Genomic DNA, 17504 nt, shown 5'->3' on the forward strand with positions numbered 1-17504 from the left:
GAAATCAAGAAACCATAAGAGACTCTTAACAATAGAGACCAAACGGGCGTCAGTGGAGGGCGGCGGGTGGGGGATGGGTTGGGTGAGTGATGGGTGTTAAGGAGGGCACTTGTGTTGAGCATGTAAGATACTTAGTTAGATGTAAGTGATGAATCATTAAATTCTCCCGAAGGCAATATACTACATTGTATGTTATATATATAACTAGAATTTATATAAAAATTTGAAGAAAACAATTAAAAAAAATTACAGAAACAAAAATTCTCCAGAGAACATCGGTACCTTCACCCATTCACCTGTTAACATTTTACCCCATTTGCTTTATTAGTTTGTTCATTCTGCCTGTCTCTCCATCCACACACATACTCGGTTTTCCCCCCTGAACTACTGTAGAGTAAGTTACATGCTCTGTAGTCCTTTACCACTAAACATTTCAGTGTGTATTTTTTCAGAATAGGGATAATCTCTTACATACCCACAGTATAGTTATCAGCTTCATTAATTTACATTTGTAAAATACTTTAATCAACTCTCAGTATTACAGTTTTATCAGTTGACACAATAATTTCCTTTTTTGAAAAATTTCCCTTTCGGTACAAGAACCAGTCAAGGGCCAGATACTGCATTTGGTTGTTATCTGTCTGTAGCTTCTTTAAATCGGGAACATTTCCACAATCCTTGTCTTTTTGACGCTATAGGGGAATTCGGCTCTAATACAGTTTTGATAAGTACTTCACATTCATATTGGGTTATAAAATCATTGATTTTCACAGAGTCCTATTTGATTCTTACAAAATCCTTGTAGAGTGGGTACTGTTGATTCCCATTTTACCATGGAAGGAATCGGTTAGGTGTTTTAGCCAAGATCATCTTGCTAAGATGTCTACGTTGATAAAGTAGTGTGTGCCGCACTTGTCTAAGTGCCTGACTCACAGATATTTAAGCCTCCTAACAGCCTTTTGAGGTGAACGAGATCCCCGATACATCCAGAGTAAGGGGCAGACCGAGGGATCTTGGAGGAGTGTGAATTATACTTGGGCTGTTTTTCAGCTTCTGCAACTTTTAAAGGTGATTCCCAGGTTTTGTCTGTTTTTGTTTCGTAAGTCATTTTTAAAATTTAAAATCTGAAAATAGGAGCTGGGTTGTGGGCAGATATTTTCAATATTGCTTTATTTGCACAGTTTATCTGAGCAGCTATGAGGCACATTGGTGATGGAGTTCAGAATTTTTGCCTCCTCACTCAATCTGTTCATAGCTGCAGGGTAGCTCCCCTTACTGAGCCTTTCGTATGTGTGGTACCTTGTAGTTTACAAAGAACCTTCGTGTCCATTCTCTGTGTAATCCTCGCCTAATCATCTGATCTGCTCCATCTGAGTTAGGATTCAAGCCTAGGCCTTGTCTCAGTCCAGTGCTCTTGTCACTACTCTGTGCTCCGTTAACGGGGCTTTACTTTCAACGCAGCCCTGATGCAGCATGAATTTCAAATTATTACGTCTTAAAACTTGCTGCTGCCTTTTCTCTCCCTCTACAGATGTATTCTCTTAATTTGTAAAAATTTTCAGCAGGTGGTTGTAAGTCTTGAGAGACAAAGTATAGAGACTGATCTTAGGTGAACAATTTGGTGATCTCAAAATCGACAGCAAAGTTAGTCTTATCCGTATCTTATGATGCAGTAGTCATTTCCGGGATGTGCGGTAGTTCAGTATGGGTGGTTAGCATCAGTACTGGAACCGTTTTGGTTTTAGATTGAATGAGACCTTTAGGGGATTCACGGGGTGGCTCTCAAGTTTTTGTCCACAGCCCACAGTCCACAGTAAGAAATGTGTTTTACATCTTTCTCAACACACACGGTCTAGGGAGACAATAAGTAAGCTCTTACTACATTTTTTTTTTTAATTTTTTTTTTTAACATTTATTTATTTTTGAGACAGAGAGAGACAGAGCATGAACGGGGGAGGGGCAGAGAGAGAGGGAGACACAGAATCGGAAGCAGGCTCCGGGCTCTGAGCCATCAGCCCAGAGCCCGACGTGGGGCTCGAACTCACGGACCGCGAGATCGTGACCTGAGCTGAAGTCGGACGCTCAACCGACTGAGCCACCCACCCAGGCGCCCCAAGCTCTTACTACATTTAAAGCATTCTGTTTCCTTTTATTTTATCCTGTGCTTTTCTGTCAAGTTTTTTTTAAGTCTCTTATGACCCACTAACTTTATCATGCTACTTGCTATTGGGTTATAATAGGTTCAAGAACACCATTCTGGTCTAACCCCCTTTTATTACTGCCGTGAAAACGGGCCCTGGGAGCAGAAATGAGTCTTCTGAGATCTTCCAGTTACTTCACTGCAGTCCTAGACTAAGAATTAAGGACACCAGTTTCCGGTACTGTATTGTCATCTGATGACTTCAGTTACTGTTACTCTTAGGTGGCTGCTCCACTTGTTTCTGGGGCCGTGCGAAGCGGGGGAAACTGCTCCGAGGATCCCTGATGATCCCTGTACATAGGACGTCCTTTGTCCTTCAGGAGGCTGTGCCCAACTGCGCAGGTTTGCCTGAGAGCGTCTGGTGGGCGCTTCTGCCTTTGCCTTCTGCCGGTCCTTCCCCTTCGCTCAGAACGGGCGGTTGCGTAGGGCAGCCCGGGCCTGCAGTTAGCAGGGGTTGCGTCTGTTACCTTTTCTCACTCGTGAAATCATACTACCTGTCCAAAGGCATTCTGCGTTAAAAAAATAAAAGTTTGTAGGGTGAAGATTATTGCCTTGACTCTGCCAATTAAATGGCTCAGGTGGCCAGTAATGAAGCTGCTTTATTTAATTTTTGGTGACCAGGAACTGGGTATAACGCGCACACACACACACACACACACACACACACACAATAGAAGAAGTAAAATGAAATTTTGGCTTTCTGTCGTGAGATTTGAGAAGAGTACAGGTAGTATAAGTGGAAAGTTTCCCCTTTTCTGTTTTGAACAATTTTATGAGAAAAAGGGGAGTATTGTGTGTATATATATATATATATATATATATATATTTTTTTTTTTTTTTTTTTTTTAAGGAGTTTTTTCTTTATTTTTTAAGTTTATTTTGAGAGAGACAGAGACAGTGTGAGTGGGGGCAGGGGGACAGAGAAGGAGAGAGAGAGAATCCCAAGCAGGCTTCCTGCTGCCAGCGCAGAGCCTGATGTGGGGCTCGAACCCATGAAACCATGAGATGATGACCTGAGCCGAAATCCAGAGTCAGACGCTTAATCTACTGAGCTACCGAAGTCCCTCTTTCTTTTTTCCCTTTTTTTTTTTAAAGTTTATTTATTTATTTTGAGAGAGAGAGGGAAGGTGAGAGAGAATCCCAAGGAGGCTCTACACTGTCAGCACAGAGCCAGACGTGGGGCTCAAACTCCCAAACCATGAGATCATGACCAAAATCAAGAGTTGGAAGCTTAACTGACTGAGCCACCCAGATGCCCCTAAAAGAGTTTTTATTTTTATTCATTTATTTTTTAGAAGTTTTCATTTTTAAGTCACTGTACCCAACATGGGGCTCAAACTCAAAACCCTGAGATCAGCAGTCATAGGCTCCATGGACTGAGCCAGCCAGGTGCCCCCAAAAGGGAGTATTCTTAAGATTCCCAAGAGAAATCAAATTAGAATACTTAATTGATTTGAATATTTAAAGTAAAGTTGTGGGGCACCTGGGTGGCTCAGTTAAGTGGCCGACTTCGGCTCAGGTCACGATCTCGCGGTCCGTGAGTTCGAGCCCCGCGTCGGGCTCTGTGCTGATAGCTCGGAGCTTGGAGCCTGCTTCTGTTTCTGTGTCTCCCTCTCTCTCTGCCCCTCCCCCATTCGTGCTCTGTCTCTCCCTGCCTTTCAAAAATGAATAAATGTTAAAAAAAATTTAAAAAAAAGGAATAGTAATAAAGTTGCCACAAATTAAATTTGCTAATGATTTTAGCTGTACACGTTTTTTTGGAATGTATTTATAAATATATTTACTGTGATATGCAGTAATATATGTTACATAAATTAGAAATGTGTGAGTTATAAAATGTGTGTGTTATAGAAATTAGAAATTGGCTTTTAAATCAATTTCAAATAGACAAAGTTTCTTTCTTCTTTTATTTAATGGAAAAATTGGGTTGTCTAATACGATGAAGAGGTTAATCAGTGACCGTTTCTGCTTTAGGTATCAGTTTAGAGGGAGAGATTCACCAAAATAAGAAATAGAACCAAGGCAATGGCACCCATTAAGCCAGTGATTTCATCCATGGTGATCAGTACTTGATCTGGCTTGAGTTTGTGCGAGATGTTGGAATGTATTTTGTAGCATTGAAATATCCTATTTTTGTATCTGATTTATAGCCATACAGGACTTTGAAGCTCATTTCTTAGCAACATCACAGAATCAAAGGTCTAGATGGTCTATTTTTTTTATAAGAACATAATATAGCATTGCTTGATCGTGAACTTTTAAAATTAAAAAACAAAATGCAAACAGATTGGGAATTTTGACTCAAATTGGTGGAGCCTTCAAAAGCAAAAGTACATGTTCATTTGTGAAAGTTCTTCTTTTCTACAAGTCTTTCTTACAGTCAAATGTTCGTTTAATAATGCAACACCTTATTTTACAGTGTAGTGGCACTAAAGGGAGAGTATTTTATAGCTGTGAAGTTTTTCCTTTTTCTTTTTCTAAGCACAGTGCTTGATGGGAGAGTTGTCTGAAGCAGGATGATCAGAAGCAGGGACTGACCACCTCTTCGCTCATTTCAGTCCTGTTAAAGCATCTGGCAGCCCATAAGTGAGATGTGCCAATTGATTAATGAGCCAGAGTACTGATTTTATGTTTTCAGACTGCTAGCACAGGAGATGAAGCATTGTAGATACAGGTGTTTCCATAGCCTTCCTTTTCAAACAGGTACATAATGGAGGTAAGCACGGAGTTCACGAGGTTAGGGTGCCATGTTGAGATTCAGGACTTCCCATTTGGTATAAAAAGCAGTGTGGTGCTGTTATGTACTGGGATTGTGTGTGCTGGGCTTAGAGTCAGCTGCTCTAAGTTCTAGCTGTGGCACGTCTACTCTCCAACAGTGGATCCAATGAGGAGGCTTATTTTAAAGAATCTTGAAAACTGTAATAATTTCAACAGGAGGAGATTGATATAGAACATCAAGATAACTGAAATACCATGCATTCTCATTGCATGTCAAAGCTGATCATAATACATCCGGGGTGCCCGAGTGGCTCAGTTGGTTAAGCGTCCAACTCAGGTCATGATCTCACGTTTTGTGAGTTTGAGCCCTGCATTGGGCTCCACGCTGACAGTGTGGGGCCTGCTTGGGATTCTCTCTCTCCCTCCCTCTCTCTCTCTGCCACTTCCTCGCTTGTGCTCTGTCTCTCTCAGAAAGAATGAACAAAAGAAATAAATTAAAAAAGGTGATCATAATACATTCATGCAAAAATCAGTATACAAAATAGTAACTACAGTGTAATTTTTCTTGTAAAATATACCCCCCACCAGAAACACAAACACCATGGGTGTATGTGTGTGTGTGTGTGTGTGTGTGTGTGTGTGTGTAGTCTGAAAATCATAATTTTTTGGTCTAGGAAATACAGAATAGCTTAAATATTATACATTCAAATAGCTGAAGATAGCTTGCTGAGATGTAAAGTTGGAACTCTTATGTTTGGCAATTCCTGTGGGTTTCATTTATTTTTACTCTCTATCCTTTGTGTTTATTGGTAGTATTGAGTGTTTATTTTTGGAACTATTGTATCTTTTTCTCTGGGAAGCAATGAATGGCCACAGGTGGTTTTCATTTTTTTTAGCATGAGGCATGTGCACTGACAGCCTTTGAAACTCTCATGCTGTATAATGTGCAGGTGCTTTTATTGTTTATAGAAATTCCTAATCCTTGTTTGAAATTTATTAAATGGTGTGCCATCTGTAAGCCTCCCTAAATTCCGCAGATTAATTAGCCTTTAAAGTAAGGTTGCCTTTTATCTAACGTTAGTATAAACTCTTCCATCTGGGAACCTTCTCTTTCATGCGCTTGTTCAGTGTTCTGTATACTTTAGCACTCTGGAATTAAGTATTAATTATGGACCCTGGCCTTCTCAGTAACCATGAAGAACACTAAGAATAACAGTAGACTGAACAAAGTGGCATTGTCCAGAGACTGCTTTGACATGGTGAAGAATCATCCATCATGGCTTGGCCGCTGCTGCGTGTGTGTGTGTGTGTGTGTGTGTGTGTGTGTGTGTGTGTGTGTGTGCGTGTGTGCGCGCGCGCGCGCGCGCGCACCGTGTTACTGAAGAGCGGGATGGTTACTCCTTAGGGAAGGTTTGCCGATGATGGTTACATAAGTTAGCATTTCTATGAAGCTTCAGTAAAGGAAGGAAAAAGGAGAAAAACACCCTCTTTTGACGTCTCCTGTAGTTTTTCTTTCTTTTTTTTTTTCCCCTTGTAGCTTCTGATTGAAAGTTTGTTGACAGTATTTGGTGCAGAGAGATTGGCTTTGGCTCTTTCGAGGAAGTGTTGTGTGGGGTTGGAATTGTGTTATTATTTTAAAAGAAATCAATATTATTTAATTCTGTTTACTGGTCTCACTGAGCCATTGAATGCCACAGAGTGGAACGTTTATTTTTTAAAGTCAGTTACAAAACCTATAAAGTCAGTAGTTCAGTCATCTGTGTACTTTAAAAATAATCAGTTTAATATTATTTGGTGCTTTTTAAGGACTTAATTTTGCTGCCTCACCCTCTGCCTCAAATAAATTAGACTAATGCTGTTAGTTCATTATGGACAAATAGGTTCCATAAGTTCTCACTTAGAAAATGTGACGCAAATAATTTTTCTCAGTAAGTTGTGATTATGGAAGATATTGTGGGTAGTAAGCAAACACGTAGAATTACATAGTTTTGGCTTCTAATGTAAAAAATTGAGGTTGAGAGAGAGTTAACACTCCCAAAACAGTGGAGAACATTAAAGTGTTCAGGTCTATTTTCCAAATTATAAGGGCGTAAGACATTCAGGAAAGATGGTTTAGCATAAGCACAGTGTGGAGGACCCTGAGATTTAGGTTAGTGGAGGAGACCGCATTACAAGCTGGCGTAGATGGTATGACTAAAGGAATGAATTAGGTGTGTGTGGAGATTGGGGGGTAGCCTCAAATGATCAGAATTTGGGTGTGGATTGAATGGTTGTTGGGTTAGGGCAGAAGGTTTGGTTATTTAGGGGGGTGGTCACATCATGGAAGGCCTTGAAAACAGGTGGCCAACTATGATGTAGGAATAGCTTGTTTTTGCAATAGAATAGCAAGGTTTGTTGTTGTTGTTGTTTTGCAGGGTGACTAATCTTGCAGATGGTAGACAGGAAGAGATTGGAGACCATTGAAAATATGTAGGAGACTATTGCAGTAGCCTGTAGGGATGTGGTCATGAGGGCCTGCTTTAGGAGGGTGACAGCAGCAATAGAGAGAACAGATTAAGTGAGACCACACTGTCCCGGGAAGAAACTTGGTCATTAGCATAGCCTCAGTGGATATTTAGTGAGTGAATCGGGTTGAGAGAGGGGATAAATATGGGGAATGAGGGAAAAATAAGTTGATGGTCACTTCCTCCTAGATATCTTGAGAGGCATTTATGACTGAGAGAAGATGGATAGATAAATCCAGATAGAGGGAGATGATGAGTTCAGTTTGTGGGAACTGAATTTGAAGTGATGGTAACTTTGCAAGTAGAAGTGGCCTTATAAGCAGTTGGATACGGGGTTCTGGAAAACAGTCAATTCAGAGCCTGAGTCTAAAGGTGTGTGGATATGTACATATGTGTATATGTCAGGACACCTTCTGAGTTTTGTTTCTTTTCTTTTTCTTTTTTTCCCTGAGTTTCTAAAGGGAAAATTGGAAGATCAATAAATAAGCCTTAGAAAAACATCAGAAGAAACCATTTCACATTTAGGTTTTAGAAGGCCTTAACCATTTGATTTCATTTTGCTTTGTTTAATATTTTTTAAAACCTGTTTTAAAACAAACATAACCTATGTTTCGAACAGATATGTTTTAAAGCAAACATAACAGTCGTTTGCTTTTTTTTTTAGTCGCTTGTTTTGTTTGTTTTTTGCTATGAACAAAAAATAATTGTTAAATAAAAATCAGTCTATTCTGATCTGGTTCTAAAATTGGCATGTTTTGATTCATTGTAACTTTTTCTAGATTGCTGTACTAAGGAGACAGCAACGTATGATAAAAAATCGAGAGTCTGCATGTCAGTCCCGCAAGAAGAAGAAAGAATATATGCTTGGCTTGGAGGCCAGGTTAAAGGCTGCGCTCTCGGAGAATGAGAAGCTCAAGAAGGAGAACGGGTCACTGAAGAGGCAGCTGGACGAAGTGGTGTCCGAGGTGAGGGCCAGCGACGCAGCCCCGACAAGATGGGTTCAAGCATTCTTTTTTCCTGAGAAACCATTGGGAATGGCGTGCACTTTAAATCGTGTAAACTAAGAGTACTAGGAAAAAGAGGGCGCATTAAGCCCTAAAGCATTTGCAGTGGGAATAAAAGCATTGGGAAAAGGAGCTCACGAATTGTACCTCCCAACCTGCGTTTAAAAGCTGTGTTTCCGGGGTACCCCTCTCTTTCTGACCAAGTGAATCACCGTGAGGACCTTCAGTAGTCCTGCCAGGTCTTTCCCTTTAAAGAAGAAAATAACAGGGGTGCCTGGGTGGCCCAGTCGATTAAGTGTCCGACTTCGGCTCAGGTCATGATCTCCCAGTTTGTGGGTTCAAGCCCTGCATCGGGTTCTGCGCTGACAGCTCGGAGCCTACAGCCTGCTTTGGTTTCTGTGCCTCCCTCTCTTCTCTGCCCCTCTCCTCCTCATGTTCTGTCTCTCTCTGTTTCTCAAAAATATATAAACAGTTAAAAACAAATTTTAGAAAGAAAATACAAAATAAAATTTTAAATCGTTTCTCTGTCCACCTGACCCCCATTATGTTTTTTGCATGTTGTTGCCATGCTGGTCCCGATAAAGTCGACCTTCTCCTTGATTCTGTTCCTGAAACCTGCAGTTTCAGGATTTGCCACTGCATCGCTGTCTGGAACTGAATGGATGCCTGTGCCCAATGAGTGGGCTTCTTCCATTGGGGTTCTCTGTTTTGCCCTGAGCCCACGGGAGATTTAAGAGATGGGGGAAAAAAACTACAGATGTATCTGAAAATTCTTTGAAGACCCATAGAAGTGTTAAATGGTTGAATTCTTTCCTTTTGGGGGGAAGAGGAAAGTGCAACAGTGGCCACTATGCTCCTTTGTTTTTCTCTGCTACCATCAGGGAACTAAGAAGGCTGCGCTCTAGCCTTGTGAAAAGTACCATTTCCTCACCTTTGAGGTTTGTTTATTATTATTATTATTATTTTTAACTAATAACTGCTGAAGAGGAGTGTGCTTATCTTACCTGTTGCTTTTTGCGAGATTAGTGTGTAGTTTAACCGTATTTGACGTGGTTATTTCTTTCAGAACCAGAGGCTTAAAGTTCCTAATCCGAAACGAAGAGCTATCTGTGTGATGGTGGTGTTGGCGTTTATAGTGCTCAACTATGGACCCATGAAGTGAGTGTGTTTTGTCTGCAAACACTGTTTATTTATTTTGGATACAAACACTAAAAATTTTAGTTCTCATTGTTTTCACCTCTAGTCATAAGCTAGGGAAAAACAGATTTGTTTTGTTTTCCTCGGAGACAATATTTAGGTGAGAAGAAAGGAGAAGAAAGACTCATTCCTCTTCCTTGTTCTTGCCCTAAGTCTAGTGGAAAAATCATGTCGTTTAATGGAGAAAGCCTTAAGTTATTAAACAGATTGGTGGTGAGGCAGAGTTCGAGCCCTGCGTCAGGCTCTGTGCTGACGGCTCGGAGCCTGGAACCTGCTTTGGATTCTGTGTCTCCCTCTCTCTGCCCCTCCCCCACTCATGCTCTGTCTCTCACTCTCAAAAAAAAAAAAAAAAAAAAAGAAAATTAAATTAAAAGATTAAAAAAGAATTAAAAAGAATACGGAACCATTACATATAAACATAAATAACATTTTTATGGAAAATAACTATTTTCCAGACCCTCAAAAATTGAGTGAGAGGAGTAGCATCATTTTATTTATATTTGCCAAAAATCTTGATAGAAGCCAGCTCTATTCTCCTGTTTCTTCCTGCAGTCCGTTGTGATAAATTGTTTTGGTTGAGATAAACGAAGAAAATCTAGATTCCTGTAGGTATGTAGTTGAAAAGGGGAGAAACTTGCTGACCCTTTGAAAGAATCTTGAGATCCTCAGGGCTTCACAGAACTGCTGACTTAATTTCTTTAACTGTTCTCCTATTAATGGGCATGTAGGTTATTTTGAGTTATACAAATATATATACATATTAAATATATACCAGATATACATTTAAACACATAAATGTTTATGTGAACATATAAAAATATAGTTATGTAAAACACATAGATCTAAAATGTATACATATAACATGTATTCATATATATATGTAGAAAGAGTTTATATTATGGGTATATATTTATTAGAATCTAAGTATTCTAATTCATACCTTAGAATTAGAAGGTATGAATATCTGGAATCGTGATGGAGTCTGCCAGATTGCCTCAAGTGCTGTGTGCTCATTTCGCATCTAGGCTGTTATATAAGGTGCTTATTTATTCATTCAGCCACACATCCGGCAGATATTTATAGAGTACTTACAACTTGCCAGGTAGTGAGTAAGGGGCCAGGGATGCAAACATGAATACGAGTGTAGACTAGTAAAAGAAGTGGATATGGAACAACTGTAGCATGAGTAAGACTTACGTAGATGCCGTCTAAAGATGTGGGGGGCGCCTGGGTGGCGCAGTCAGTTAAAGCGTCCGACTTCAGCCAGGTCACGATCTCGCGGTCCGTGAGTTCGAGCCCCGCGTCGGGCTCTGGGCTGATGGCTCGGAGCCTGGAGCCTGTTTCCGATTGTGTGTCTCCCTCTCTCTCTGCCCCTCCCCCGTTCATGCTCTGTCTCTCTCTGTCCCAAAAATAAATAAACGTGGAAAAAAAAAATTAAAAAAAAAAAAAAAATAAAGATGTGGGCCTACTCTTGAAGGGACACAGAAGTACCCAGTAACTCTGATAATGACAGTCTCGGAGGCTTTATGCAGTAGCATTCGATGAACAGTAAAGAGGACAGGGTTGGGGATACGTGTTGTTTTGTAAGCCCTCATGAGTTAATAGAGATTTGGGGGGGAAAAGACAAATTTATTTATTTTTAAAAATATTTGTTTATTTAGAGAGAGTGAGAGCTTGAATATACGTGCGTGAACAGGGGAGGGGCAGAGGGAGGGAGAGAATCCCAAGCAGGTTCCGTGCCCAACACGGAGCCTGAAGTGGTCGCGATCTCACAGCTGTGAGATCGTGACCTGAGCTGAAATCGAGTCAGATGTTTAATTGACTGAGCCACCCAGGTGCTCCTCACTTATTTATTTTTGAGACAGAGTGAGAGAGCGGGGGAGGGGCAGAGAGAGGGAGAGAGAGAGTCCCAACCAGGCTCTGCACTGTTGGTGCAGAGCCCAACACAGGGGTCGATCCCACGAACCATGGGATCATGACATGAGCCCGTGTCAGGAGTCGAATGCTCAACTGACTGAGCCACCCACGTGCCCCAGAGACAAAGACAAAGTGTTTTTTGATGACTTAATGATTTTTACATCTGAGGATGAAGGGGGTGTGTGGGGGGATGGCTCTCATTTCTGTGAACAGAGGATTGATTGATTTTGGAAAGAGGAGACAGACGATGGTCCCATTTTATCAAGACGGTTTTGTGTCCAGAAAATTAGACGGACGGTACAAACAGCAAAATTGAGAATGGAGAAAGCTCAAATACTTGAACATCCTGAGGAGTAGCCAGAGGAGGTCTGTGTCTGTTTCTTCGTGGAGGCTTTTGGAACAGAAAGCCAAGAAGCACTGGGCAGATCTGGGAAGCGTTCACGTTTAAAAAAAAAAGCATGCTTTAAAAGCAACAAAGAGCTGGAGGGAATGAAGAAATATCAAAGTATCTTAACAGGTTGGGGTTTGTCCAGACACCAAGAAGAAAGGAGAAGAGAAACTGGCCACGAAACTCATAAAAAGCCAGGAACTGTTTCTTCTAGAGAAAGTCTGGCACGGACGGTAAAGCATCAAAGCTGAGAGGGCAGCACGAGGGGTCTGAAGGACTGACCCGTGCCCCCCTGCACCAGACGTTGGCGGCGTTGCTGCTCCATCCCGTATGGCCCTGGGAAGCTTGCTTGATTGACCCTGTCATTTGCAGCCCCTTCACTTCAAGACTGAAGATCTGCTCAGGGCTGGGAATCTTCCAGAGGAGCAGAAACTCCCCACTTGAACCCCATTAGCACCACCCGGAACGTATTTGGTGACTGACTTCCACATTATGGCCTTGTAGATCTGTGCACCTTGAGCGTTACTGTGTTGTCATTGGTACGGAAAAAAGCGAGACGGCGAGTTCTAACCGAGCTTCTCTCAAGTCCCACAAAACTAAGTCCGGCCAGACGAAGAGACACTTTCATGAGAGACTTCCAAAGCATTTTAAATTTAGGAAACAGAACTCTTTCAGAACAGACCACGTTTCCATAATAAAGTTGTTAGTGTGGTTTCAGATGTTCAACGTAGCATTGACCTTGTGTGCCATATCGGTATGGGTCCAAGTGAAAAATTTATAATACACAAGTTTGCTGAATATAAGTATGCCTTAAGCATTGTCTGAAGGCGCTTGGTGATGAAATGTAAATACATCTCACCTCTAAAGTAAGAGAGTTTCGTGCACCAAAACTGACTCGTTTGAAGCATCTTCGGTTGCTGAATAGTCATCACACAGAAGAAGAAAATAAACCAAACAGACTTTAAAAGGGTTAATTTTTCTGACCCTGTTGATGTTGTGTGGATGGTGAAGAAGGCATCTAGCTGTTTCTGGCACACGATTCAAAGAGCTGTCCCGCTCTGGGTGGTCCATGAAAGTAGTAACTCTGGGCAGCAGGGAATGGTTAACCTGAACAAGTATGCATTGGTAGGAAACCCCCTTTTTACTCACTACTCATTGGGGTTGAGTCTATGTTCATTAGTTCTATTTTACTTTTTTTTTTTAATGTTTAGTTTTTTTTTTTCCTTTTTTTTTTTTTTTCAACGTTTATTTATTTTTGCGACAGAGAGAGACAGAGCATGAACGGGGGAGGGGCAGAGAGAGAGGGAGACACAGAATCGGAAACAGGCTCCAGGCTCTGAGCCATCAGCCCAGAGCCCGACGCGGGGCACGAACTCACGGACCGCGAGATCGTGACCTGGCTGAAGTCGGACGCTTAACCGACTGCGCCACCCAGGCGCCCCTAATGTTTAGTTTTGAGAGAGAGAGAGAGTGCACACGTGTGAGCAGGGGAGGAGCAGAGAGAGGGAGACAGAGAATCCAAAGCAGGCTCAGGCTCTGAGCTGTCAGCACAGAGCCTGACGCAGGGCTCCAACTGACGAACCTTGAGATCGTGACCTGAGCCGAAGTCGGACGCTTAACCGACCAAGCCCCACATTAGTCCTATCGTATAGTCGAAGGGCCAGAAATTTAACCAAGGTCTCTTTTTAAAAATTATCATTGAAAACTCTGCCTTCTCTTCTATGCCATAGTTTTTCTCTACCATTGTCCAAGAAACCTTAAGGACTTGTATTTTTGGTAGTATATTGGGCTAGAGGTAAGGAGAAACTCTTTGCAGTTCAATATGTCAGAAAATGCTGGATTAAAAAATCAAAACTCTTACGTAATGGCTGAACTGAAGACAAAGTAAGGCCTTCTCAGAGGTCAGAAGTTTAAGGTAACGTGAATCCATTGATAGGCTAGCATTGGAGGTGGTGCTTGTCCTAGAGTTATTTCCTGATCTTTTGGCCTAGAGTCTGGCAACAGGAAAGAAAGCTCTGGGGTTCTAAAGAAAGTAGGAAGTCACACCTGAGCCCCGTACCCCCTTCCCAAACCCAAATAAAGCTGGAACTTCCAAAAAATGACATTGTTAGTTGCCAAAAGAGGGGGGGAAAGTAGATTGTTCTACCACAGAGGGAGAGTGTTGGTAAGTACCTGTCTTGATACTGGCTTTGAGGAGAGTGGACATAAAGACAAACAGAAGTCTTCTGGAGAATTCATTATCACCAGACTTAACTCGTACAGGTTTGAGCCTGAATTTATACTACTGTTGTGACACCCCAAAAAACCAAACCAAAAATTTGGTTTAAGTGGCCCTGTGTTGGTACCACTAGGCTTCCGGCAGATACAAATGCAAACTCTTCTCAAGGAAGGCACTTTAAACATCCATCCTGAAAAAATTGCTGCAGATACAGTTCCAGTTGAACATGAGCCAACATCCCATTTTCTCCCCCAACTCATTAAACCAGCTAGGAACCCAGCCACCATGAACAAGAGTTAGAACAGAGTCAGACTCTGAGGACTACGGGTATTCGAATCAACAGATACAGAATGCTAACTATGTTAAATAAGAAAGGGAGTTAAAGAATGATGAAGAAACCAAAGACTCAGAATTGATCCAGACATTTTGAAAAAAACATCTAGAAATGTGATAATAAGTTCAAAATAGAAAAACATGGGGCGCCTGGGTGGCTCAGTCAGTTAAGCGTCCGACTTCGGCTCAGGTCACGATCTCGCGGTCCATGAGTTCGAGCCCCACGTCAGGCTCTGTGCTGACAGCTCAGAGCCTGGAGCCTGTTTCAGATTCTGTGTCTCCCTCTCTCTCTGCCCCTCCCCCGTTCGTGCTCTGTCTCTCCCTGTCTCAAAAATGAATAAACGTTAAGAAAAACAATGACCAGGTTAAAACAACAAAATAGGCACCTTTGGAGAAAGAAATAGCGAATGGGAACACAGGGCTGAAGCAAAACAGCGTAACAGAGAGAGGAGATGGCAACCATGACAGGGACCAAGAGACTTGAGGCTACCCTACCATGGCCACGTAATCAAGGTAACATCGGTCAGGAGACATGCTGATGGTCTTGTACCTCCTGGGGTGATACAGGATACAATGACACTCACGTGACATTCTGGCCAAAAATGTATACCCTTAATTTTCTCATGAGAAAACAGCTAAATCCACACAGAGGGGATAATGTATAAGATAAATGGCCTACCATCTTAAGTGTCAGCGTATTCAGGAAGAAGGAAAATAATTGAAAGAAGGTTTGAGACACAGAAATGGATGGCCAGCAACAACAAAAATAATAGTTGTGGATGAAGCATTTTAAAAAGTCGATGATCTAAGTAAGACATTAACAATGTTTAGCTTGCAAGGTTGAAGCACATCAAGGTGGGAGAATTTTCTGTACAATAATACCCGATAAGTTGGGAAAGGTGTGATCAAAGTTAAAACACTCAAAGTTCTTAGTCTTGTTTGGGAAGTAGGTGAAGATATTGATTGTTTAGACTTGTTAAATTACATTACCCCCTAACAAAATACAGTTGAAGTGTATCCTTTCAAACTCTGGTGGAAGCAACATCACTGAATGAGGTGGACAGACTCAACCCCAAAAAGGCATGAAAAGAGGGAAAGAAACTACTAGATTATGAAAGCCCAAAATGTGATAGAAGAAATGAATCTAGAACATTATGCATAATCACAATATGTGAAAATGGACTGAACTCTGCATTTAGAAGGCACAGATTGTCAGACTGGAGGGGGAAGAAGGCAAAATTCAACTTCATGCTTTTTTACAAGAGAAACACCTAAAAGTATCAAGCTGCAGAAAGTCGAAGTTTGAAAGTCAGGGGATGGATGGGGTGCCTGGGTGGCTCAGTCGGTAAGCATCTGACTCTTGGTGTCGGCTTAGGTTGTGATCTCATGGTCGTGAGATTGGGCCCCGTGTCTACCTCTGCGCTGTCAGATTCTCTTGGGATTCTCTCTCTTTCCCTCTTTCTCTGTCTCTGCTCCACTCATGCTCTCTCTCTCTCTCAATATAAATAAACATAAAAAAAGTCAAGGGATGAATGGAAAAAGCAAATAGTTGCCAAAAGAATCTGGAGTTGCTTTATTTGTTCATTAAAATAATTTTTTTAATGTTCATTTATTATTTTTGAGAGACAGAGCATGAGAGAGAGAAGGAGGCACAGAATCTGAAGCAAGGCTCCAGGCTCTGAGCTGTCAGCACAGAGCCTGACACGGGGCTCGAACTCACAAACCATGAGATCATGCCCTGAGCTGAAGTCAGACGTTTAACCGACTGAGCCACCCAGGTGCCCCTGGCGTTGCTTTATTAACATCAGACAGATATACCTTAAGGAGAAAGCATTATTAGACATAATCACTTATCGATTAAAAGGTTTACCAGGAAGATATAATAATTCTAAATTAGTATATAGCTTGCAATATATAGAACTATGGGGAAAACTAGCATTCCACTGCCATAGTGGGAAATTTTGAGTGTACCTCTGCCTTGATAGACCACAGTGAAAAGAAAATCTGCAAGTGTGAGGGGCGCCTGGGTGGCGCAGTCGGTTAAGCGTCCGACTTCAGCCAGGTCACGATCTCGCGGTCCGTGAGTTCGAGCCCCGCGTCAGGCTATGGGCTGATGGCTCGGAGCCTGGAGCCTGTTTCCGATTCTGTGTCTCCCTCTCTCTCTGCCCCTCCCCCGTTCATGCTCTGTCTCTCTCTGTCCCAAAAATAAATAAACATTGAAAAAAAAATTAAAAAAAAAATCTGCAAGTGTGTAGAAGGTTTGAATATTATCATTATGAAACTTGATGTAATGGCCATTTACATAATTACTGCATTTACCAACACACAGTTTTTGAACTCTAGGTGAAAATGTTAAAAAAGAGAATTGATCTGTGCCAAATCATAAAGGAAGTCTCGACAAATTTCGTAGACTAACACGTAGACTACATTCACTGCCGGTGTAATTAAAGTCGAACAGTAACAAAAAGATAAGAACCTCCTACGCTCCTAACACCTAAAAAACACACTTTTAAGTAACTCATAGATCAAAGGAGAAATTAAAACGAATTATTACTGAATGGTGCTAAAAATGCTGTTCATCAGACCTTATAGGAAGTATATTGTGTGGAATAAGCAAATTGTAGAAGAGTATTTGCAGTAGTCAAGTAAGCATTGAGCACGTTTAAGTCACATCAAGGCCAGCCTGAGTATTTTGCCCCGTGCTGCCAAATCAGCCTGTTTACACACCACAGAACTTGCCACGTTGTGCCTGTTATTTGTTGGTATCTGGGTCTTCGCTACTATAGCTTTGTGTTGTTTTCTTTCCTTTTTTTTTTTTTTTTTTTGAGAAGCTGTGCCTCCATGCACTTTCTGTATCCTCAGCACCTAGCACGACGTGTACAGGACATGGCAGACGCTAAAAAAGTGCCGCCCTGACTCACTAAGATTCAGGACTTTGTCAGCCTGATGGGGAGAGATGGGCATTCCCGGTAAAGACGGTGCTGTGAGCGGATGTTCAGGGAGGATGGTTTTCACCTGCCGTGAG

The 17504-nt window shown here is 41.6% G+C and overlaps 1 protein-coding gene across 2 annotated transcripts in view; it reads left to right on the forward strand.

Annotated features, from left to right (window-relative positions):
* ATF6 (activating transcription factor 6) overlaps nt 1–17504 on the forward strand; it is a 203248-nt gene that overhangs the window by 37230 nt on the left and 148514 nt on the right. For both annotated transcript variants that reach the window (XM_047076498.1, XM_047076497.1), the window contains exons 8-9: nt 8202–8387; nt 9493–9584. In XM_047076498.1, the coding sequence (XP_046932454.1) occupies nt 8202–8387; nt 9493–9584 (278 nt within the window). The remainder of the gene's footprint in view (nt 1–8201; nt 8388–9492; nt 9585–17504) is intronic.

This window comes from Lynx rufus, unplaced genomic scaffold, assembly GCF_022079265.1.
Source record: "Lynx rufus isolate CCGP_SWC_20201006 ecotype Redwood Valley unplaced genomic scaffold, mLynRuf1.p SCAF_15, whole genome shotgun sequence".
Classification (NCBI taxonomy): Eukaryota; Metazoa; Chordata; class Mammalia; order Carnivora; family Felidae; genus Lynx; species Lynx rufus.